Raw genomic sequence first — 24,335 nt, 5'->3', positions numbered from 1 at the left:
AAGGGTTGGAATGGCACAAAGTCCTATCTTCCTGCATAAACTGCACAGACAGGTCGATACTGTAACGTGCGGTTGAAGATTTCCCGTCTGTAACGTGCTGGGAGCTCACAATTCGGACGCGTAAGGCGATCCAGCGATACAGTCTCCAGTTTCACGCGTCCTTAGCGCTTCTTAAAACAGACGCATAACCCTTTCCGCACGCAGCATGTATATGATATGTAAATGAACGAATTAGCTGTATAATGAAGGAATTAGCTATTCCCCTACGATACTGTGACACGCGCTCAGCTTATCTCCTTTGTAACCCGCTATTTTGCCGCGGCCTTAACGTGTTAGTTTACCGCTACCCTCTACTTGGTGTTAGTGTGGTGTTCGAAAATTAAAACGGGAATAAAGTGTAAAAAATGGTGTAAAAAAAGTGTAAAAACATTGCTTACCTGCCCTGGCCCCATCCGGTCTCCGGTGCAGCCCCAGTCCTGTCCCCTCCTCCCGAAGCAAAAAAAAAAAAACCCCGAAAAAGTAGCAAGGCTCGGGTCTGCTACGGTAGTCCCTTCTCCCTTCCTCCCGATTTCGGCGCTCAAGGCGGCCGGGTGGGCGTGCATTCATCCAGGCAGAGGGAGCCGGCGGCGAAAACAGCCTCCGGCTCCCTCTGCCTGGATGAATGCACGGCCCCCGCCGGCAGTGAATGAATGCCCGTGACGTCACGGCATGTGACCGCCTTGAGCGCCGAAATCGCACGGGCATTCATTCACTGCCGGCGGGGGCCGTGCATTCATCCAGGCAGAGGGAGCCGGCGGCGAAAACGGCCTCCGGCTCCCTCTGCCTGGATGAATGCACGGCCGCCTTGAGTGCCGAAATCGCACGGGCATTCATTCACTGCCAGCGGGGGCCGTGCATTCATCCAGGCAGAGGGAGTCGGTGGCCGCTTTCGCCGCCGGCTCCCTCTGCCTGGATGAATGCACGCCCACCCGGCCGCCTTGAGCGCCAAAATCGGGAGAAGGGACTACCGTAGCAGGCCCGAGCCTTGCTACTTTTTCGTTTTTTTTTTTGCTTCGGGAGGAGGGGACCGGACTGGGGCTGCAGGAGACCGGACTGGGGCTGCACCGGAGACCGGACGGGCTGGACCGGAGACCGGACGGGGCCAGGGCAGGTAAGCGGGGGCTGGGGGAAAGTTTGCTGAGCATCGGGGAACATAACTGTCCACTTCCTGGTACCTGTCATTTCAAATGTCATTTCAAATGTCATTTGAAATGACATTTGAAATAACAGATACCAGCGCGGCCGTGAAGCGTTAGACCCGCGAACCCAGGATACTGTATAGGCGCTCTATACAGTAAAATGGGTTGCGCGGGCCTAACGCTTGCCTAAGGCTTCGCAGCCGCGGCATGCATTTGCATGCAATTTGAAGAGAGTATCGAGCGGTAGGTGAAGAGAACTGTGCGTGCGAGGAGCGAGGGTGCGCCTGACACTGCCGCACTGTTTCTACCGCGGCCTTAGAGTATCGACCCGAGAGTTTGTTCCCAGGTGTATGGGAGGACTGCTGAATAGTTGATTGAGATATGCATACAAGTCTGCCTGAGCCATGCTGAAACTGTGAGAATTAGATGAGCTTAGTCCTAAAAAACTTTCTATACTGTTCTGGTGATATGCAGTTATGGTGGAAAAATGTTCATGAGGATTTGACCCCAGCTGAGGAGGAAAGTGCCTTGAGCTAACCTGTGATCGCTTGGTAGTATTGAGCAAAAGAGATTTAGTTTTGCATTCTCCTATGAGGCGACATGATAGATGCCATAAGTTGAAGAGTTCATTAACCACTGACGGCTATAGAAACCACTTGTGTGGTTAACACTCTGAATTGATCTGTTGTAGATGCCTGGTCAATAGGTCGCCTGAAGAGCAGTTCAATTTGTCTCTGCCCAGTGACAGAGAGGCCATGATCCCATTCATCCTTGCTTGTTGACGTAAAACATGGTGGACCTGGTTGTCAGTTTGAATTAGGATGATCTTTCTCTGAAGCAGATGCACAATGGTTAATAGAGCATTTCTGATTGCCCTCAACTCTAGAAGGTTGATTTGATGGAGGCATTTGTTGAAAAGTCCAGAGGCATTACGTTCGAAGAGTTTTGGTGGAGGCTTTGGTGGAGGTGTCTGCAAGAACTACTTTGTAGAGGAGCAGTTGAAGAGAGACTCGCTCTTTGAAAACCACCATTGCAAGTCTCGTTTCATAGTTGTGATCTGCATTGAAGACAACAGAGGCTGTTTAGTTGATCCCATTAAGAACCTAGACCCTATTGAAGGTAGCGAATGTGAAGACGGATCAGCAGAACTACAAGGATGGCTGCTGTCATGTGTCAAAGAACCACTAGGAGGAGTCTTGCAGATGAGCAAGAAGAAAACAGGTTGCAGATGAGGGAAGACATGATGTTCGCTTGGGAGACAGTAATGCCCTTTCCTGTATCAAATTTATGCAAGCCTTAATGAATCTGAGGCTGAGTGGGCTCCATGGTTGTTTTCTCAAAGGTGATCAGAAAACCTAAGTGTTGTAGTAGAGCCATAGTTGAGTTCAGAGAATGTAGTACTTAGTCCCTTGATTTTACAGTTGTCCAGGTAAGGGAAGACTTGTATTCCCTGGTGACGAAGATGAGCCTCCACTGCCATAAAGCATTTCATGAAGACTCTTGGGGTTGCCGAGATGCCAAATGGGAGTACTTTGTATTGGTAGTGGGAATAATCTACCTGTAAGCAAAGGATGGATGGGTATGTACATGTATGCATACATCCATTCATCTTTTTGTATGTAAAGTGGTATTGTACTGAGGGAGTTCATTTTCAATTTCTGAGTATATGTTCAGGCTTCTCAAGTCGAGAAGAGGCCACAGTGACTCGGTTTTCGTGGGGGAAGTATTGGAAATAGGACCCCAGGGCATGTTGAGAAGGTGGAATTGGTTCTAACACTCATTATTTGAGAAGCAATTGGATGTTTAGTCAAGCTGTAGTAAATGAGAAGACATATCCAGATGCAATGCCAAACAATGCAGGAGAGGGAGATTGTGAGAAATGCAGCTAGTACCCACACTGCACATTTTAAAGGATCCAGGGATCCCTGGTGATTTGACACCACTCCACTACAAAAGGTTGAAATTTTCCTCTTATTGAGAGAGTCAGAAATGAATTGTTCCGAAGGATCAAAAACTAGGCCCTGGTTTGGGTTGGGCCTATTGTGCAAGTTTCTGTTAACCAGTGCTGTCTTTGACAAGGCCTGGCTGGCTGGAAGTGGCTGCTGATGCTGGACTGGAAGGGGTGGTAGACTGTATTGATGAAAGACTGGTAAGGAAGTATGGTCACTTGTATGGATAGATGTACTGTGGAAGGCTGTTCGGGAGCTGTTGAATGGTTATACAGCTGCATTCTGGTCCTTAATCTGGGCGACTGTCTCAACAAACTTTTCACTGAAAAGATTGTTGCCTAAGCAGGGATGGTCCAATAATTTTCTGTGGACATCTTCACAGATGCTACTTGCTCGAAGCCATACCATCACATCTCTAGCCACAATGGAGATGGATGAAGTAAGTGAGATGGAATCAAAAGATTCATGTACTGATTGGAGAAGATGGCAAATACCCTCTTCCGTATTTAGAAGCAGTTGTGGGTAGTAATTGCCTTGCTCCATGGCAGGTAAGAGAGGTTTCAACTTTTGAATGGATGTACTGTACCATGTAGAATTGATGAATAGTAAGGTGAGCAGAGAGCATTGCACTTTGAAAAAATGTTCTTGCCAAAGTTTTCTAGAAGTTTGTGGTCTTTTCCAGGAGATTCATTTGAGTGAATGTGTGCCTTCACTTTCTTCATAGCATATTCAACTACTACAGACTGGTGAGGTAGCTAAACATCAAAGCCTGGTGATTGTTGGACTCCAAATTTGAGGTCTAACTTCCTAGCAGTTGGGGTGACTGAAATGGGAGTTTCCCACATTCTCATTAGAGCATTGAGAATGTTGTGAACTGGAAGGGCTGCTGCTTCAGCTGGAGTATCTGGTATTTGGAGAAGCTTGGATTGGGGGTGGGGGGGTGTCTTTGTCTTTGCAGACATGGACACTCAGTGCAGTACCCATCTTTTCCAAAAATTTTGAATAGGTCAAATCCTCTGAGGTGTGGGCAGGAAGATTTGGAGAGTTTGCCGCTAGATTTCATCTGAGCCTTAAGATATATGGTTGCTTACCCAGGACGCCAGTGACAGAGGGCAAACCAGTTGACTCTGACGAGGAGCTGCCTGCTTTTAACAGACCACCTTGAATCTGCTGCAGATGACGAACCACCCCTGATGATGAATGCACCCCTATAGGTGATATTGGGACTCCAGTCTGTGCTGTCACCAGAGCAAGAGAAGAGAGGCCGGAATGTTCCTTCTGTCTCTATGGTTAGAGAGGTAAAAAAAATCTTTGCATCAAGTCTGCAGTTTGATCGAGTGACTGACATTTCCTTTGGCCTGGCATAGGTGATGGAACATCCTCTTCAGAAACCAGGATAGGCTCCTACATGAGGAGAGGTGGCCTGTTAGAAATGAGTGGTACTATAGGGGTCACTGAGTCCACAGTCTCCAGGCAAAGGCCCTCTGCCACTAGTCATTATGGGGTAAGTGCCCTGGTTATTGGCGGCAGAGGCAACCTGTCCACATCTGCCGTTCTAGGATGTGCTGTATAGATTTGTGTTGGTAAAGCAGCTTGATAAATTGAAATCTGAGGTGGATTTATTGACTTCTTCAATATGAGAGAATGTTGGATGCCTTGGCATGCTTCATAGTGACATAGTATTGTTGGCAGAAAAAAACTAAATGGTCCATCCAGTCTGCCCAGCAAGCTTCCCATGGCAGCAACTGCCACTCTTTGCAGGTTTCCCCCAAGTGTCCGCCAAGGGCAGTAGCTGCCGCTTTGTGCAGGTTACTCCCATGCCTCATGTTAAGAATAGTTTACTTACAAGCAAGACTATGCAATTGTCAAAGCCATAACAAAATGACAGTAACATTTTTACGTGGTGAGCAGTCTTTCTGATGATACTGCTTTTACGTTCTTTGTTTTTGGACTTGGCCATAGAAGCTTTAGCCCCAGTGTCAGCATATCAGACCCCATCCCATAAAAGTCAGGGCCCAGTGTTGACAGTCTTCAGAATCCAATACCTTTTTTTTCCCTGCCCGGCCATCAAAGCGGAGAGCGATGTTGCAGTTTGGTCTAAATCACCAAGGCAAATTAGTCTTTGGAGATGCATGTTGAGGAGTCTGATGCAGGTCTGCAATATTGCATCTGTTGCATTGGAGCTGTGCTGTGGGATTTTGAACTGTGCATTGCAGAATCATGTATGGAGGCTGCAGGCTTGTGGGGAATCAGTGTTGAGTACCTTGGTGCATGGTGTATTAGGATCCTCTGCGTTTTATTGAGCACCTCAATGTGCCACAGCATTGTTAGAAGTTGCATTGAGCAAGTCGATGCATCATGGGTCGCCAATGCGAATGCACATTGCTAGAATGCTTGTTTCTTTGACACAGACTGCGATTGGTGCCACTTTGTTTTTGATACAGTTGGGCTGGTGGAACTTGACCCTGCAGCTTTGGCCTGAGTGGACTAGGGAGTTTTTGATAATCTCATGCTCACCTCCTTTCCCGACTTGGCTGTATTGTGGAGGAGCCACTGTGACTCCAAAGAAATTTATTCAGTTTCTCGATTTTAAGAGCCTGGGACCTCTGCGAGTGAGGAGACAGTCATCTGCAGATACAGCAGTTCTTCTGGTCATGATCTAGCCCAAGGCATCAATAATACAATTTGTGGCTGCCGGTGAGGGACATAGTCTTCCTACAGATACAACTCTTACAATTGCTTAGCATAGTTGATTTCTTCTTCTGCTCAGACATAGTAGAAGAGAAGGCCACACATCATCGTTAAGTTGTGGTTTGTTTTTTTTTTTTTTTTTTGGTAGAACTGAAAAGTGCTATTGTGGGGCTGCAAAGGCAGTGAGGCAACTTTAGAATAAGAAAATAAAGTAAAAATATATCACGTAAAGGAGTTTTTAGTATTTCTAAAGAAAAATTGTAGGAGAGACAAATGGCACATCCATATTGTGCTTGGACAAAAAATGAGGAGACTGAGGCAACACCCATGCGGGAACTCCTGCACGTTCTCCAAGCTCAAAGCTCTACTAGCTTAGAAAAACAAGTCTGTTCAGTGATACCAGATGATATCACTCATGTAATGGCTAATTCAGCAGTTGATTCTCAGCTAAGGCAAGGCACTATGAGTGAGGTAGGCTTTTAAGGCTGCAGCAATGCAGGGACCATGGCTGCCAGGAGGACCTTTGAGCCATAGGGCTTGGAGGCCTGAGCAGCAGGGGATTTGGCCCACTGATGGGCCACTACTAGCGGGAGGCAAGCCCTGCACACAGGTCCTCACGTTGCCTATCTATGTTTTAGTTACTTTAAGAAGCTGATGGAAATGGCATTGTGGTTCTATGTGCCCAGTTTTCTTGCCATGCAGTAGACTGATTCACCTTTCCATAGGGAATATTTTTATAACTCCTATTGGTTAATATTTTGAGCCATTCCAGCTTCACCTTTGCACTTTTGAGTCTTTTTTTTTTACTGGCATAACTGTAGCTAAGGGCTCTTTGGATTCTTTTTTTTTTTTTGTAATTAACATTTTTATTATAAGTCAACAATTGTAATAAGCAAAGTACATAAAGAAAAACAAGTTTCTATACATAACTTCCCAATCTTTCCCTCTGTCATATGTCCACTACGAAACACAAAATATAAAAATACAGAAATAGGTTGCTTATAATTTTTACTCTTTCTCAATGCTCTCCAGATGCAATATACTTTGTATTTTTCTTGGTGAATAATTTACTAAAGGAGAATAAGAAAAAGTGTTTTAAAAGGGTAGCACCTCTATAAACCTAAGAGTAATATCATAGTGGAAGAATAATAATCAAATAGATCGAAAATGAAACATAGGCCTCAAGAATCCGACAAATTTTATTCTTGAAGCCTTTAGCCAAAGGCCCCCAGATTGCCTGAAAAGCAGGGAGGCGATTGCTGCGAATAGCAGTGAGGGTTGCTAAGCGATAAGAGATGAATAAGCGATGAGAACCGAAGGTACATCAGATTGTTTCCAATGTAAAGCTAGTTCACACCTAGCAGGTATAAAAATGTTGACACAAACGTGTATACTTATCTAAACCAGGCATAGGGATATTTAGTAAGTCATAGCGTGGGTCTCTAATCACTGGTAGCCCTAGAGAGTGAGTTACCCACTGAATAAGGAGATCCCAAAAAGAGGCAACCGCCCCGCATTGGACCATAAATGAAAAAAAGTACCAGTGTGGTCACACTTTCTCCAGCATGTATCAGACACATTAGTATACATTCAATGTTTTACAGGGGTTGCATACCAACGGTATAGGAGTTTGTAACAATTCTCCTGGAGAGAAGCAGAAACATTTTCTAGCAGAAATGTAAACTAAATCCCATTCTTCAGCTCTTAAAGGGCTCCTAAATCCAGCTCCCAGGCTCGAGAATGCTTCAATGGCTCAGATAACTGGTCATTGAGGATGTTATACATTTTTTATATCAGACCACACATTTGATCAGTTTGATCACAAAAATTCTTAAACAAGGACTTACTCTGGCATTATAGAATCTGAAAAATGCTTAAGTTGAGCATAAGCCAAAAAATTTAGTCGCTATATTGTACTTATCCCGAAGCTCATTAAGTCGAAGAAAGGAACCCTGAGATAAGCAATGGTCAATGTGTGTGATACCCAAAGCTGACCAACTTTTAAAAACTGCAGATTGAAACCCAGAAGGGAATGTGGTATTATGAAAAAGGTGAGTAAGGAAAAAAATAAGTACTAGCACCAGCTAGTTTGTTTCCATTGAGACCAAATTCTCATGGTATTATGCAATGCAGGAGGGAAGCAGCAAAGCGTACGCAAGAAGATTTTGGCTGCCAGGGAAGAGCAGATAAAGGCATAACACCCACCAACGCCTGTTCAAGGAGAACCTACTGCGGGATTGACTTCTTCCTATGCATATCAACCATAGAAAAAGTTGAGAAGCAGCAAAGTACCACACCAAATTAGGAACCCCTAGCTCTCCCTGTAACTTAGGTTGAAAAAGAGTTAGTCTGGCCACCCATGGAGGAAATTTGCACCAGATAAAATAAAAAATCTCTTTTTTGCCACAATCACAAAATTGCAGTGGTAATGAAGATAGAGAGAGTTGTAAATAGATAAAGGAAGCGAGGTAATACATTCATTTTAATGGCTATGCGACTAAGCCAGGAAAAAGTATCCCTGTGCCACTTCCCCAAATCCGAATCCATATTTTGCAATAAAGAAACATAATTTAAAGTAACTCTTTCGCATGAGGACTAATGCAAACTCCTAAATACTTAAGTGAGTGAGTGGCCCATTTAAAAGGAAAACACTGTTTGATGGCACTAACTTCAACATTGGACAGATTAATATTAAGTATTTCAGATTATCGGAATTAACTTTGAAACCTGATTACCCTAGTGAAGGACCCTAACTCCTCCACAATACCCAGCAGTGAAGAACTAGGGTCAGTCACTGTGAACATAATATCATCAGCAAATAATAATTTAAAATGTAAAGTCCCCAGTTGAACCCCTGTAATCTGTGGGGAGGAGAGAACCCTAGTGGTAAAGGGCTACAAAAATAACGCTAATAGTGATAACAGGCAGCCCTGTCTTGTCCCTCTACCAATGGCAAAACTATCCCCAAAACTGCCATTCATCTTAACCCTGGCTTTCGGCTGATCATATAAGTTTGCTATCCAATGCAAAAAGAATGGTCCAAAATGCATTTTCTCCAACGTTTTGAAGTGAAAAGGCCAGTGGACTAAGTCAAATGCTTTTTCAGCATCGAACGAAAGTAGAACGGATGGGATCTGTTGTGGGTTTGACATGTTTGTGAACCCTTGGTTGCTGTATCGATGACTCCTCCCACGGGGAGGAGCCCCATGGGGAAAATACAATAGGCTGCCTCTACAGTAAATGACCACAGAGAGAATGGAAGCTTTATTATATGTCAGTAGGCAATGCCTGAGGAGTGGGCTGCATTCCTTAGCCAGTGGAGTAGGTCTCAGATGAATAAAGTTCAGTCCAGGCACTGTATTGTATCAAGTGCAGAGAAGGTCTCACCAGAAGCTGGGAAATGAAGGGGTCTGGTAGTGGTCCGCGGAGCGGGGTAGGCAGAGAACCCAGTCACAGTTGACTTAGCGATGGTAGATCCGGTAGTAGTCCGCGGAGTATGCCAAGAATCTATTCTTTAGTGAGACAAGGCAGAGAGACTGAAGAGAGAAAATACTCACAAAGGCTGGTAGCTGTAGGAGAGGTGACCTCCGCAGCGCAGAGGTAAAGATGATGCAAGGCCCAGAGCACCGGAGCCGAGATGTCCTCTGTAGAAGTAAGTTTAACCCAGGAAGAAGACAGGGGAGAGCAAGGCCCCGGGGGAGCGGGTACCTAGGGTCCTGATGGAGCTGGGAAACCTGGAGAGTAGACAGGAGTGAAGCAAGACCCCTGAGGAGCGGGTGCCTTGAGCGTCCTTGCTGGAACAGAGTAACCCCGGAGGGAAAGAAGGAGCGAATAAGGCCCCTGAGGAGCGGGTACCTAGAACACCCTGGTGTAGTCAGCGTAACCCCGGAGGGTTTGTAGGAGCGAGAACTCAGAGCGGGACGCCTCTGAAGGAAGTCGAAATTAGCTGGAGCGGAATCCTTGCTAACTCGTAGCTGGATTGGAGATCGGAAGCTGAGTACCCAGAGGTAGTGACGTCATGCGGTGGGGATGCCCCCGAGGTTCCCACCATGACGTATTCAAAAGAGAGGGCGGCGCGCGCGTGCCCTATGTGACCTCTGTGTAAGAATGACGAACGCAATCGCCCATGCCGGTCCAGGGACGCCGGAGAGGTCTGCGAGGAGAGGCGGAGGCAGCCATCTTGCCCAGAGGAGAGGAAAGAGAAAAAAAAAGGTGAGACAGAGGGCGCAGCCGTCTGCGACCGGGCACAACAGGATCTATTCCTTACGAACCCACCATAAGATGTCAACAATCTTACGAACATTATCAGCAGCCATGCATTTAGGTATAAAACCCATTTGATCAGAGTGAATTAAAGACGATAAAAACGCATTCAGCAAGGACTCGGGCTAGGATCTTCAAGTCCAAATAATCAAGGATATAGGTCTGTAGGACCCACAAAGAGAAGGATCCCTACCAGGTTTGGCAATAACAAATACCAGCACTATTAGAATGTAAAGGAAAAGATCCCCCTGCTCTAATATAATTCAACATGTCAGTTAAAGGGACAACCAAAATGAGATCTTTTTATAGTAGCCACTGGAAAAGCCATCTGGCCCCGGAGATTTACCAGGTTTTAACATAGCAATAACCTTTAGAACTTCAGGGGTACTAATGGGCCTATCCAAGAATTCTCGTTGCTCGTCAGTAAGGGAAGAGAGAGACATCGAGGAAAGATAACCATCAATTTGTGAGTCAAATATAGTAGAATCCAAACTATAAAGAGAAGCATAAAACTTAGAGAAACAGTCCCTGATAGCAGAGGATGCTGTGGCTAACTTTCCTTGTGGATTGATTTTGGCTACATATCCTTGGGCAGCAAGGGCCTTTAGCCTTCTAGCCAAATAATGCCCGGCCTTAGTAAGCTTGTTTAACTAAATTAAGCCAGTGGGACAGCATTTCATCATCTAGGGATTGTGAAGCAGTTCTGGCCAAAGAAAGGTGCTTGAAAACAACTTTAGATTGAGACTTCATATGCAAGCAAGAAAGTTGAGAAATTTTGTCAAGTAATTCAGTACAGGCTTTCTCTCTATCTTTCTTATAAAAGAGATGGGAGATGAGGAGACCCCTCACCACTGCTTTAGAGCAGTCCTATACCACATCCAGAGAAACGGAAATAGATACATTAGATTAAAAATAAGATTGGAGATGATCCCCCAGAGACTTAGAAAAAGAGTCAATCTTCCACAGACTTTCATTTAGGTGCCAGAAAGTGAGACCCTTATCTGCATCTTTGAATTGAACTTCAAGCCACACTGGGGCGTAGTCAATCCAAGTAATGTTCCCAGTTCTCACCCCTACCACTCGATTTTGCAAAGTTTTATCAGAAAATAATCAAGATGAACGTACAACCCATGAGGGGAGAAGTAGAAAGTGTACATTTGCCGAAGGAGGGAAACTCCTCCAAATGTCAAACCAGTCCCCACTGAGACAGAAGGGCAATCAGATGTTGCCTACTCCCTTGCACAGAAGAGGAGGTAGTAATGGGGTTAGAGTTATCTAAATTAGGATTTCTAATAATATTGAAATCCCCACCTAACATTAGAGATCCCTCTATTTTATCTAATGACTGTTGAAAAGAACCCTGGCAGAATTGGGAGCATAAACACTTAGGTAAACACTTCCATCCCCAACCACAGTTTTACCAAATAATAGCAACCTTGAGGGTCAGCAAGTTGAAATAATATCTCATAGACAAAATGGGCGGAAATTAAAATACCCACCCCGTGTTCCTAGCGTCTTTAGAAAAGTAGAGAAAAGGAAAACCCACAGACATTGAATGGCTGTCAGAACTGGAATTAAGCCTTCAACAAACATTACTTAGAATAACATTTAACAGAAAACACCAGAAGTCTTTCAGCCCTGATCAGCAAGGCAGATCGTGAGTCCTCAGAGTGCCGACGTAGTAGCCTGCCCTCCTTCCCTGCTTGATGCCAGTGGGGCTGAATATCTGCTTTAAGTGTGGCAGGCATCATCTTGGGCAAAGGAAAGGCAAATTCGCTTTCTGAAAGACCTCCGTTGCTTTAGTCACAGATTTGATGTGATGGGTGGATCCTTTTAAGAATAAATTGCAGGTTAATGGGAAAAGTCCAGCGATACTGGATTCCCGCAGACTGCAGAGAAGTCATTACTTCACGGAGCTCATTCCTCTTGCATAGGGTTGACTGAGCCAGGTCATTAAAGATGGTGAGGGAATGCCCCTCTCCCAGTCATTCATGCTGATTCCTTGCTGCCACAAAAATTTGTGACTTTTGCACATAACTATGAAGACAAAAAAATAAGGTCTCTGGCGCGATTGTCTGGGCGAGGAACTATGGCCCTTTCGATTTTGTTATGCAGTGTGGCAACATCACTTTCAAGAGCGGCATCAGCTTGTGCATTGAATGATAGATGTTCTGCCCAATGCACCGGGCATCTGCATAATCAGCGGTTTCTGGGACTCCTCGAATCCTCAAATTGCATCGCTGCGACCCATTCTCTAAATCTTCTAATTTGTCTGCGAGAAGGGCGAATTTAGCTTGTAAATTTTTCTGTTGCGCCGACATAGTTGTGAGAGCTATGCTGTGGCTCTACCCACAGGTCGAGCTCATCTACTCTAAGCCCCAGGGCAGCGAGATCCTCACGGACCTCTGAGATGGAAGCAAGCAGATCAGCTTTGTGTTGCTTCATATCTGCCCTTAATTTGAAAGACCAGTTGCGAAGCTTATCTCGAGAGGGTAAGTTGATAGGGCTAGTGTTTGTTGAGAGGCAAAGCGCTTGATCTCAGAGTCTCTTCCATCCTGCCAGCAGCGGCCTGCTCCGCTGACTCACTCTCCTCCCCGAGGAGAGTCGAAGAGTGCTTGCTGAATGAGAACTGTTTCAGGTTGGTCGTCCTCTATTTGGTCGCCATCAGGAGAGATTAAACAATATAGTAGCGGGAAAAATGCTTAAGAATCACACAATAAGCACTTGTAAGTGCTAGACCTAGGGGTGCGTCTCGACAACAAATTCAACCTTAAATCCTTCATTTCCAACACAACTAAAGAATGTTATTTCAAATTGCAAGTGCTAAAAAATCTGAAACCACTCCTCCACTTCAGTGACTTCCGTCTAGTACTCCAATCTATAATTCTGTCTAAGTTAGACTATTGCAACTCTTTACTGCTAGGTCTCCCGCTCTTATCTACAAAACCCTTACAGATGGTGCAGAACGCTGCAGCAAGGCTACTCACCAACACAAACAAAAGAGCCCACATCACACCTATTCTTCACAGCCTTCACTGGCTTCCTATAAAAGCCAGAATCACCTTCAAGACACTATCAATGATTCACAAGGATATTATGGGCATCGCACATCTAAATCTAAACACGCAACTCCGCCCTCATACATCACAAAGACCCATCAGATACAACTACAAAGGTTCTTTATATGCTCCCCCGATGAAAACCTCACTTACAAAACGAGCACTCTCCACAGCCGGACCCACCCTCTGGAACTCATTACCGCCGGATCTACGCCAAGAGACTTGCCATCTAACTTTTAAGAAAAACCTAAAAACATGGCTCTTCCGGCAAGCCTATCCAGAATCACAAGAACATTCTGACACCGGTCAAAGAACAAAATAGTCCTCCTCAAGCTCCTTGACCACCCACGATATGGACAGTCCACCTGTATTGAATACACTCTTCTGTTGATGCATTAGTTCGTCGAGCTCTTGCACTACTCATGTTTGCGCCCATCTACACATTTTTCTATTAAATGTATATCCCAAGTTACACTACCCCTATTTAGCTAGTACCCATATTTATCCACGTTACTTTGTCGAGTTACTGTTGCTTATGTAATATTTATTGATGTTCCTATGTTCAGAAACTCTGTTTATTGTAACGCCTTAACCGCGACAGTTTTGTTCTTTGGAAACCGACCTGATTTGATACTTGTATTAAGAAGGTCGGTATATAAAAATCCTAAATAAATAAGTGAAGGATATAAAAAGCAGGGGAGAGGAGTGCTTCAGTTAAGCAGCCATCTTGGTAGATGTTGCTAGAGCCCCCCCCCCTTTTTTTTTTTTAATATATTTGTGCCACTGACTGGCCAATCAGAACAGCTACTTGGATTGTATTGGTCATCCAAACAGCACAGGGGTGGCTTTAGACCTCCAGACCACCGAGAATTTCAAATACTGACACTGTATTATTGTAAAACAGAATTTCTGTACTTTAGTAAAGATTTTGAAATAAAGGTGATGCTCGGGTGGAAAAACACTTAGATTACTTAGGTACTAGGTAAAACTTATTCAGAGCCAGAGAAATGTTTTTGTTTTGCATTTTTGCTCTCTTTTCAAATGGTTTTTTTTTTTCTGCTGTTTTTCTTTTTTTGTAGTTTAGTTTTCTTTTTTTTTTTAATTTATATTTTATTAAATTTTCAACAGTTTTACACTTATGAAATTAAGAAAAAATGGACACATGTAACAATAACCATATGTATCTTACATATGAATATTTAAGAAACATAAATTAACATAGAAACCTTTCAATTTTACACTCCACATAACCTATAATTGGGGGAGGCAATAAATGACTTAGCGAATAATATTCCAATAGTAAATTAAATACAGGAATGAGGAGTATCTATCTTTTTACTCGGCCTCTGTCTCAGATACAGAAGTTAGATTCTTGTCTGAAAGAAAATTTTCCAATTGCATCGGATCTAAAAATCCATATCTCTTTCCTTTATAATTTAACAGACATAAACATGGAAATTTTAGATGTAGTTTAGTTTTCTTCCCCCACTCCAGCCTTTGCTTCTTTCCAGTTTTTTCCCCACCTCCCTCCAGACATTCTTGTTCATCAAACACAGCAATAGAGCAGCTCCTCTGAAACTTCTTTCCCTGGCCTGGTCTCCAGCAGTGGTGGTTGCGGTGACATCCTCTCTCTCGGGCCAATAAGTGACAGCCACTGCAGTTCCCACTTCTAACCCAGTCCCCACTGATGTCTTTTCCACTGGGCCTCTGGCTTTGGAATTTTAGGCAATCTGGTGACCACAATGTTCTAGCCCTGAGTATTCTTAGAACCTTTTTTTTTTTTTTTTGTGTTAAATGTGTGTGCATTTTTTGTTTCATTAGGAATCGGCGTATATTTGGCCTGTTGATGGGTACACTTCAAAAATTTAAACAAGAATCTACAGTGGCTACAGAAAAGGTAATTTTTCATAATGTTATAATTGTGCATTCAGCAAAATTGAGGTGTGTTAGATTTTCTGCAGTTGTTAGCTATCAGGAGTTGAGTATGAATGATATACCTAAGTTTATGGAGCATACAGCTCATCTGAAATCTGTTAACCATAATAAAACTGTTTAGATTTTGTCTTAACAAGCTAAGGGCCATATTTACTAAGGCTTTTTCCCCATGGGGGAAGAGAGAGTGTAGTAAATCAGGCCCTAAGTTGTCTGTGCAGTATTGAATTTTTTGGTTGATCACATACTATGGTTGAGGAGGGTAGAGATATGGGTCGTGAAGCTAACATGGCAGGTTTTGGTGGCCAGGGAGGAGAAGTGAGAGAAGGCTGGATTTTTTTTTCTTCCAGAGAACTGATGTGGTTAAAGTGAGGAATGTTAAAGATAAAGAACAGGACAATCCAGACTACTGAACCTTCTCTTCTTGGCTCTCTACCATCCTTAGCTGCAATTGAAAGTGAGATTAGAACCAAATCTGCTGCTGGCATCTCTTTTTTTAGCCAAACATCAATGAAGCATGGCTAAAATGGGCAAATACCTTTTTTCACAAAGGCAATGAAATCCTTCAATTGTTTGCTCATCTTTAGCAAAAGAGACGGCAAGAAATTGAATTGAAACTTGAAGTTCAAGCAGAAGAAGAGAAAAAACAGGTTGAAAATGAGAGGCGAGAACTGTTTGAAGAGAGGCGTGCAAAACAAACAGAACTGCGACTTTTGGAACAGAAGGTTGAACTTGCACAGCTGGTGAGAGTGGTTTTGTTTCTTTTACTTCAGTGTAGTGAGAGAGAAGCCACAAAATTTGGACATCAATGAGTTGTTTACTTATGTGGACTCTTATCAAATGTTGTAATCCCTTTTTTCCCCCTTTTATTCCAGCAAGATGAATGGAATGAACATAATGTTAAATTAATTAAACATATAAGAACGAAGACAAAGCCTCATCTATTCTATAAACCTGGCAAGATGTATTCCACTACTCAGAAGTTATTAGACGAGTCGCAGAGAAAACTGAATGGTAGGAATATCATGAGAAGACTAATTCTTTTGGGGGGAGGCGGGGAGGAGACAGAAAGTGTCAAGGTTTGTTTAACTTGTTTTATAAGTTTCATTTGTGGTTTGTAGACTGTTTGTTTTTAAATAAAACATAAAACTACTCACATTAACATGTACTGCTATTTCCTAGCGTGTAGCAGATGGACTCAGGACCAATGGGGGGTATAGTGTGCTTCTGATAGCTGTTGGAGACGGAGTCAGATTTCAGTCTGACGTCAGCACTAGTACATATACCCCTGCAGGAAGCTCTGCTCTTCTGTATTTCTTCGTCTCCATAGCAGTTCAGGACTCTATACACGCTTGCACAGTGTTAGAGTATTCAAACCAAAGAAAATTCCAAACAAGAAGAAATCTTACCTCTACTGACGAGTCCCGCTTTCCTGTGGTGATACCTACGTGTCCCTACCCCAGTCGAGAATTCCTGAGGTGCTTTCCGAGATCCCTCAGAGGTAGGCCTCTGTCCGGTAGCCAGTTCCTGGCGTGGACTTAGCCCCCGGCAACGGGAGCGGCTGAGAGGCAGCAGGTGCAACACCGAGCGCGGTGGTGAAGGTACTTCCCTCTCCCCCCCCCCCGCAGCCGGAGACCGCCTGCAACGAGACCGGGAAATGCCGAGACAAGGTAAGGTAGAAAACTTTCTAAAAGTCTCCGGTCCCCGAGGCTTGGATAGCTGCACAGATCGCCAGTCGGCGTCTGTGCTATCGGGTTGATCAGCCCCATCCGGGCTAGACCCGATTGAAAACAAGGGTCCTCATACGTGGAGACCTTCAGAGGTGGTCGCCATATTGCTTGCGTGGTCACAGACACCATTTCCCCTTGATCGCCGCCCTGTCGGCCTAACTGAACCGTGCGCACAGAAGCAAGCCGGGTGCACAACTTACTTGTGTGCACATCGGCGCGCGCACAGCGACGCGCATGAGGGGGCCAGAAGCACAGCCACATGCTCAACGGTGCCGGGCGCATAAGTTAAGTCTGCGCACAGCAGTGCGCGCATCTTAGTGAGCGCGCATCCTGGCCTACACGCACATCTCAGACGCATCCGAGCGCATAACTAAGCATCCCAGCGCGCGCGCATCCTATGCACAAAAACCATGGCACCACCAGCCAAGAAGGTCAAGGCACAAGCCCTCTGCCCAGCCTGCCACATAAGAGCGGTGCAGCACGAAGAGGCCACGGCCCTGTGTCTACAGTGTGAGGAGGCTCTGGGAGAACCAGGTCAAGGCCCTCCCCAGCCAGTACCGGAATCCGGATCCACCGATAGTACACCGGACCTCTCTACCCCCAACTTGAGCCTCCCTCAAACGGGGCTCCCTGGGGACGCAGCGGCTTTCAATTTAAACCCAGGATCCTTTCCCTGGGTAGAATTCTTTAAAGGTCTACGCACCTTTGTCCACATGCAACCGGCGCCACCAATGCCACAGCATCCAGAGGAGCCTAATCTCCCAGGGCCCTCTAGGTCCCCCAGAGATGTGCCTCCCCCGGCCAAAAGCCTCACCATAGGGGACACGGATACCTTGGACGAAGATCAAGACTCCCTGGAGGAAGGGGAAATCCCTCCAGGAACGGAACCTTTCTGAAAACCATGAGACGTTTTTTCTCCAAAGACGAGCTATCAGATCTCGTGTCTCTCAGCTTGAAGGAGCTCGCCATCCCAGGCACAAGTGCCACAGGGGAACAGAAGACGAACCCTCTCCTAGAGGGACTCTCAGGCCTCCCGCCATTTCCCTTTGCTGCAAGCCGTACAACAGCTGATCGATCTGGAATGGGATGCTCCGGAAGCCAGTTTCAAAGGGGGACAGGCCCTGGAAGCCCTATACCCACTGGAACACTCAGCCAAAGATCTCCTAGTGTTCCCCAAAGTGGACGCCATGGTCTGCGCGGTCGCAAAGCGCACTACCATTCCAGTCGAGGGAGGAGTGGCACTCAAGGATGCCCAGGACAGACGTCAGGAATCCATCCTTAAACAGTCATTCGACGTATCAGCTATGTCACTATAGATTGCTGCCTGCTGTGCCGTGGTGACATGCGCCTGCTTATCAATGACCATGAACGCCGCCACGCCCGTCGAAGCACTAGAACCAGCAATATCCTTCCTAATGGATGCAACCTCCGACCTGGTGCGCACCTCAGCCAGGGGCGTCTCATCCATAGTGGCAGCCAGAAGGGAACTCTGGCTCTGAAGCTGGTCAGCCGACGCGACTTCCAACACGAAACTCAAGAGAATGCCCTTTAAAGGAGCCCTCCTGTTCGGAAGCAAACTGGAGAAGTTAGCCAGCAAATGGGGTGAATCCCCAGTACCTCGGCTACCGGAGAACAAGAACAAAAGAAGCCAACTCCCCTCTCCCCGATTACCTAAAGGCAGAGGATCACAGCGTTTTAGACCCTACAAGAGTACATATCAAGCACCTCGCTCCGCAGGCAGGGGCCAGTCCTTTCGGAACAAACACAACAAGAGGGGAGCCGGCTCTGGCACAGGCCCCAGCCGCACCCCACAATGAGAATCAGCCGACCCATCCACAGGAAGAAGCCATAGGGGGCAGGCTTGCCCTATTCTACCAAAGATGAGTCGAGATAACAGCGGACAAGTGGGTCCTAACCATCATTCGAGGGGGATACTATCTGGACTTCCAAAACATCCCTCCGGACAAGTTCGTGAAATCTCCTTGCCACGCACCCTCCAAGAGGACGGCAGTGGAAACCACACTGGCCAAATTGCTCGCTCTAAAGGCCATAACGCCGGTGCCCATGCAACAACAAAACATGGGGCACTATTCCATCTATTTTGTCTCCAAGAGGGAACGTTCCGGCCCATACTGGACCTCAAGTCGGTCAACCGCTACCTGAGGGTACCACACTTCCATATGGAAACCCTGCGCTCGGTCATAAGGACGATACAGTTGGGAGAATTCCTCACATCCCTGGACCTGGCAGAAGCCTACCTGCACATCCCGGTCCATCACGAGCATCAACGCTTCCTACTTTTCACAATCCTGGACCACCACTACCAGTTCCGGGCGCTACCCTTCGGGCTAGCCACAGCCCCTTGGACGTTCACCAAAATCATGGCTGTAGTGGCGGCGACACTGAGGAAAGAAGGAATCCTCGTACATCCATATCTGGACGATTGGCTGATCAGGGCAAAATTTCCAGAGGAAAGTCATCAGGCGACCACCAGAGTCAAGACTCTACTGGAGAACCTTGGGTGGGTTGTCAACACAAATAAGAGCTACTGCAGCCCTCCCAATCTCTAGAATACCTGGGAGTCCGGTTTGACACCAGACAAGACAAGGTCATTCTTCCTTCTATAAGGAGAAGAAAACTGATGAACCAATTGCGAAACCTGCTAACAAGTTTTCGCCCCAAAGTATGGGACTACCTCCAAGTCCTCGGCCTCATGACATCAACCCTGGAAGTGGTCCCATGGGCAAGAGTTCACATGCGACTGCTACAGCGCTCCCTACTGTCATGATGGAACCCGATGTCCCAGGACTACTCCGTTCGTTCGCTTCCAGCTCCCGGAGGATGTGCGGAACCAGCTCCAGTGGTGGCGATAAGAAGACCATCTGAGCAAGGGAGTAAGGCTATCCCCACTGACCTGGATCTTGCTCACCACGGACTCGAGTCTACGAGGGTGGGGAGCCCACTGTCAGGAACTGACAGCCCAGGGGCAATCAGACAAAGAAGAGTCGGGATGGAACATCAATCGACCGGAAGCCCGGGTGGTCAGACTAGCCTGCATCCGGTTCCATCACAGACTCCAGGGCAAATGTCAGTCATGTCAGACAACGCCACGACAGTTGCCTACATCAACCGCCAGGGAGGAACCAGAAGCCAACAGGTGTCCCTGGAAATAGATCCCCTAGTGGCGTGGGCGGAAGCAAACCTACAAGGGATCTCAGCCACCCACATTGCGGGAAAAGACAATGTCACTGCGGACTACCTCAGCAGAGAAAGTCTAGACCCAGGGGAATGGATGCTGTCGACCACAGCCTTCCAGTTGATAGTAAACCGCTGGGGAACCGCAGCCATGGATCTCCTGGCAACCTTGTCCAATACCCAAGTTCCCAACTTCTTCAGTCGCAGACGAGAACCACAAATCCAAGGGATTGATGCCCTCGTCCAGACCTGGCCACAGGAAGACCTGCTATATGCCTTCCCCCCCGTGGCCACTACTGTGCGGGATCATCCTCAAGATAGAACACCACAGGGGGCTAGTACGTCTAGTGGCCCCGGACTGGCCAAGAAAGCCGTGCAACGCAGACATGCAAAGACTCATGACGGGGAGCCCTCTTCTTCTACCTCCACACAGGGATCTGCTCCAGCAAGGCCCGATCCTCCACGAGGACCCAACTCTTTTCTCTCTTACGATCTGGCCATTGAGAGGACATGCCTAAAGAAGAGCGGATACTCGAGGGTGGTGATTGACACATTGCTCCGAGCACGCAAGTTCTTCACATCGCTAGCCTACATACGAATATGGAGAATATTTGAAGCCTGGTGTGAAGACTGCGACATCCTTCCACGGATAGTCAAAATTCCCACGATCCTGGAATTTCTGCAGGACAGCTTACAGAAGGGGTTGTCGCTCAACTCCATCAAGGTTCAGGTGGCCTCATTGGCCTGCTTCAGAGCCAAAGTGGAAGGCATCAGCCTAGCATCTTAACTGGATGTCTCCCGCTTTCTGAGAAGGGTCAAGCAGATCCGACCACCCCTAAAGTGGCTGGTACCCCTATGGAACATCAATCTAGTACTAGACTTCCTAGCGGGAGCCTCCTTCAGACCCTATCCGTGGTCTGTCCCTACAACTCCTAACCTTGAAGACTGCATTTCTAGTGGCAATATGTTCGGCCTGCCGCATCTCCAAACTTCAAGCACTATTCTGCCGAGAGCCGTTCCTCAGGTTCACACCGGGATCCATACAGCTACGGACGGTCCCCTCCTTCCTCCCAAAAGTGGTTTCTCACTTCAGTCTAAACCAAACCATCTCGCTGCCATCTCCAGATAAGCATAAGGACTTGGAAGAATCTCGCTGTCTTCGCCATTTTAACGTCGGCAGACTCCTAGTCCGATACCTGGAAAGGTCTGAATCCATACGAAAGACGGACCACCTATTCGTCCTTCACAGCGGGAAGAAACAAAGGGAAGCGGCCTCACGGGCAACCATAGCCTGCTGGATCAAAGAAGTAAATCATGGCGGCCTAAGTAGAGGCAGGCAAGTCTCCACCTCTACAAGTCAAGGCAGAAACCAAGATGCTGTCACCCGCCGAGATCTGTCAGGCAGCGACATGGTCCTCCATTCACACCTTCTCCAGGTTCTACCGTGTGGATGTTCAGGCTTGGGAGGACACAGCATTCACAAGGGTAGTACTAAGTGGGCCACGGGCAGCCTCTGACCCGGTTCGGGAGTAGCTTTTGTACATCCCATTGGTCCTGAGTCCATCTGCTACACGCTAGGAAATGGAGACATTATTTACCTGATAATTTCGTTTTCCTTAGTGTAGACAGATGGTCTCAGTATCCCGCTCACGGCTGCTGCCAAATACGGAGCCTCGGGTGACAAACCCCGAGAGCAAGACAAACACAGGTAAGCCACACTTTCCTCTAAGACACCCATAGTTACCGGGTGTCGGTGTTTCTCGATTGAGTGCACTGGTGGTCTCAGCTATAACCCAAATCAACCAGTTCAAGTTAATCAGTTAATCAAGTTATTCAAGTTATTCAAATTATTCAGACACACATATAACCACAATTGCTTTTCGAGGGAATACTGAAGAGCAGAGCTTCCTGCATGGGTAAGAATATAAAAATTTCAATGCTGGGTCAGACCAAGGGTCTATCAAGCCCAGCATCCTGTTTCCAACAGAGGCCAAACCTGGCAATTACCCAAACACTAAGAAGATTCCAAGCTACTGATGCAATTAATAGCAGTGGCTATTCCCTAAATAAACTTGATTAATAGCCATTAATGGACTTCTCCAAGAACTTATCCAAACCTTTTTTTGAACCCAGCTACACTAACTGCACTAACCACATCCTCTGGCAACAAATTCCAGAGCTTTATTGTGCGTTGAATGAAAAAGAATTTTCTCCGATTAGTCTTAAATGTGCTACTTGCTAACTTCATGGAATGCCCCCTAGTCCTTCTATTATTCGAAAGTGTAAATAACAGTCACATCTACTTGTTCAAGACCTCTCATGTACTAGGGCTGACATCAGATTGAAATCTGACTCCGTCTCCAACTGCTATCAGGAGCACACTATACCCATTGGTCCTGAATCCATCTGTCTACACTAAAGAGACTAATAATAATATTTACACTAAGAGACTAATAATAATAATATTTACACTAAAGAGACTAATAATATTTACACTAAGGCTGTAAATATTCATTAAGTTATTATTATTAAGCTATTAAGTTAAGTAATTATCTCTTTTCAAATCTTTACGCCCCACCGTTCCTCTTTTTTCTCTTTTTTCTCTCTCCCAGTTATCTTACCCCTGTTTTTTGTAACTGCTTCCCCTTGCACAAGTTTAGTTCTACTGTTCTATGCACCCCTTGTTTCTATGTAAACCAGCATGATGTGACTTGTTCATGAATGCCGGTATATAAAAAAATCTAAATAAATAAATAAAACTAAAATTATCAGGTAAGTAATTTCTCCATTACATAGCATGCTCTCTCTTTCAGAGGGAAAAAGTAATAACTGCTGTGTGTCTGGCAGTGGTTCAGTCCCTGAATCTTATGTGAGAGAAACTCATAATGCTGCCACCTGGATAATGGATCCAGTGGGGATCAGAGAGTTGTCTTGTGGGGTGGGGAAGAAGACGACATTGGTGAGGAAACTTTAAAAGCTAGATTAGGATGTTTTTTAGTCATTTTTAACTGCAAGGGGCTCTTTTTTTTTTTTGTGAAATTTTATTGTATTACCATCAGCATACCATACCATAAATAAAGTAAATGATAAACCATAGATACCGTACTGATATTAATATCCACAATACCGCCCCAATCCAAAAGCATTATTTTCCTTTCACTTTCTGCTTCTACCTCCAAGAACCCATAACCCCCTCCACCTCTAAACCCAATCCTCCCCCTCACCCGTGTGCCAATCAACACACACAAGTAGAAAGTTTACTGTGTTTTATGCAATTTATCCCACTTGTCAAGTGGTCTCCAAATTTCTCTAAATGTCAGCATTCCATCCTTTTGCAAGCCTGTCAATTTCTCCATATAGTGCAGGACTGTTTCCTTGTAACTACATAATACAGAGGGAGCCTCAGCCCGTTTCCATCATGCTGCAGCTACACACCTACACCACACAATAGCAGCAAAGGTCAACAATTTTTGGTGGAGTAGTGAAAGGTTCTCATCTCTGATATTTAGTACCCAACATTCTGGACTGAAAGAAATTCTGGTCTCTAAGCTCTTCAACCAAATCCTTTACACCCTCCCAAAACCGGAGTATTTTAGGGCATAGCTACCACATATGCATAAAGGAGCCAACAATATTACAATTCCTCCAGCATAAAATACTACATGCCAGATATATCCTATGCAGCTTCTAAGGATATAAATACCAGCGGAATAATATTTTATACCCATTCTCTATTAAGAGGGAAGAGAGAGAACTCTGACCTATCCCCGAAAAACTCTCCTCCCATTGCTTCTCATCCCATTTGGCTTCCAAGTCTGCCTCCCATTGCTTGGCAATAAATGGGCCATCTTTATTTAATATACATAGATTTTGGAAATTCACCCCTATTAACTTATTGGCCTATACACAATAATCTTCAGATAGAAAGCCCAATACGAGGTTGCTCTTCACCATAGGCATATCTATAAAATGGCATAGTTGTGCATAGGCCAAGACTTCATCCTGGTCGATTTACATAGAGATCCTTTAGGTCTGGAAACTTTACTTCATCTTTCCCATCCCAAAATTGCTCCAGTCTACGCAAACCCTTCTTTTCCCAGTTGCGAAAAACCCCATATTCCAGTCCAGCAGTGAAAGATTTATAAAATCGAATAGGAGTTAGATAGAAGAAATCCAATTTCCTGGTGATCCTTTTCCTCCATTTGAGCCAGATTTGAAAAGTGGAACTCAAACAGGGAGACTTCAGTGCCAGATCCTTGCTAGATACTCCTCCAGCCCAAAAAACATATTGAATGGGTATCAAGCCTAATAAATCCTGCTCATTATCTACCTGTTATT

General features: G+C 45.6%; 1 protein-coding gene across 1 annotated transcript in view; it reads left to right on the top strand.

Moving 5' to 3' along the window:
- Positions 1 to 24,335, top strand: part of PNN (pinin, desmosome associated protein) — a 115,113-nt gene that overhangs the window by 50,849 nt on the left and 39,929 nt on the right. Inside the window, exons 6-8 of the mRNA XM_029598495.1 lie at positions 14,962 to 15,037; positions 15,660 to 15,815; positions 15,948 to 16,086. Of these exons, the coding sequence (XP_029454355.1) occupies positions 14,962 to 15,037; positions 15,660 to 15,815; positions 15,948 to 16,086 (371 nt within the window). The remainder of the gene's footprint in view (positions 1 to 14,961; positions 15,038 to 15,659; positions 15,816 to 15,947; positions 16,087 to 24,335) is intronic.

Source organism: Rhinatrema bivittatum, chromosome 4 (genome assembly GCF_901001135.1).
Source record: "Rhinatrema bivittatum chromosome 4, aRhiBiv1.1, whole genome shotgun sequence".
NCBI classification, from domain to species: Eukaryota; Metazoa; Chordata; class Amphibia; order Gymnophiona; family Rhinatrematidae; genus Rhinatrema; species Rhinatrema bivittatum.
Note: the sequence above shows the minus strand (reverse complement) of the source record. Positions and strands in the feature narration are given on the sequence as shown.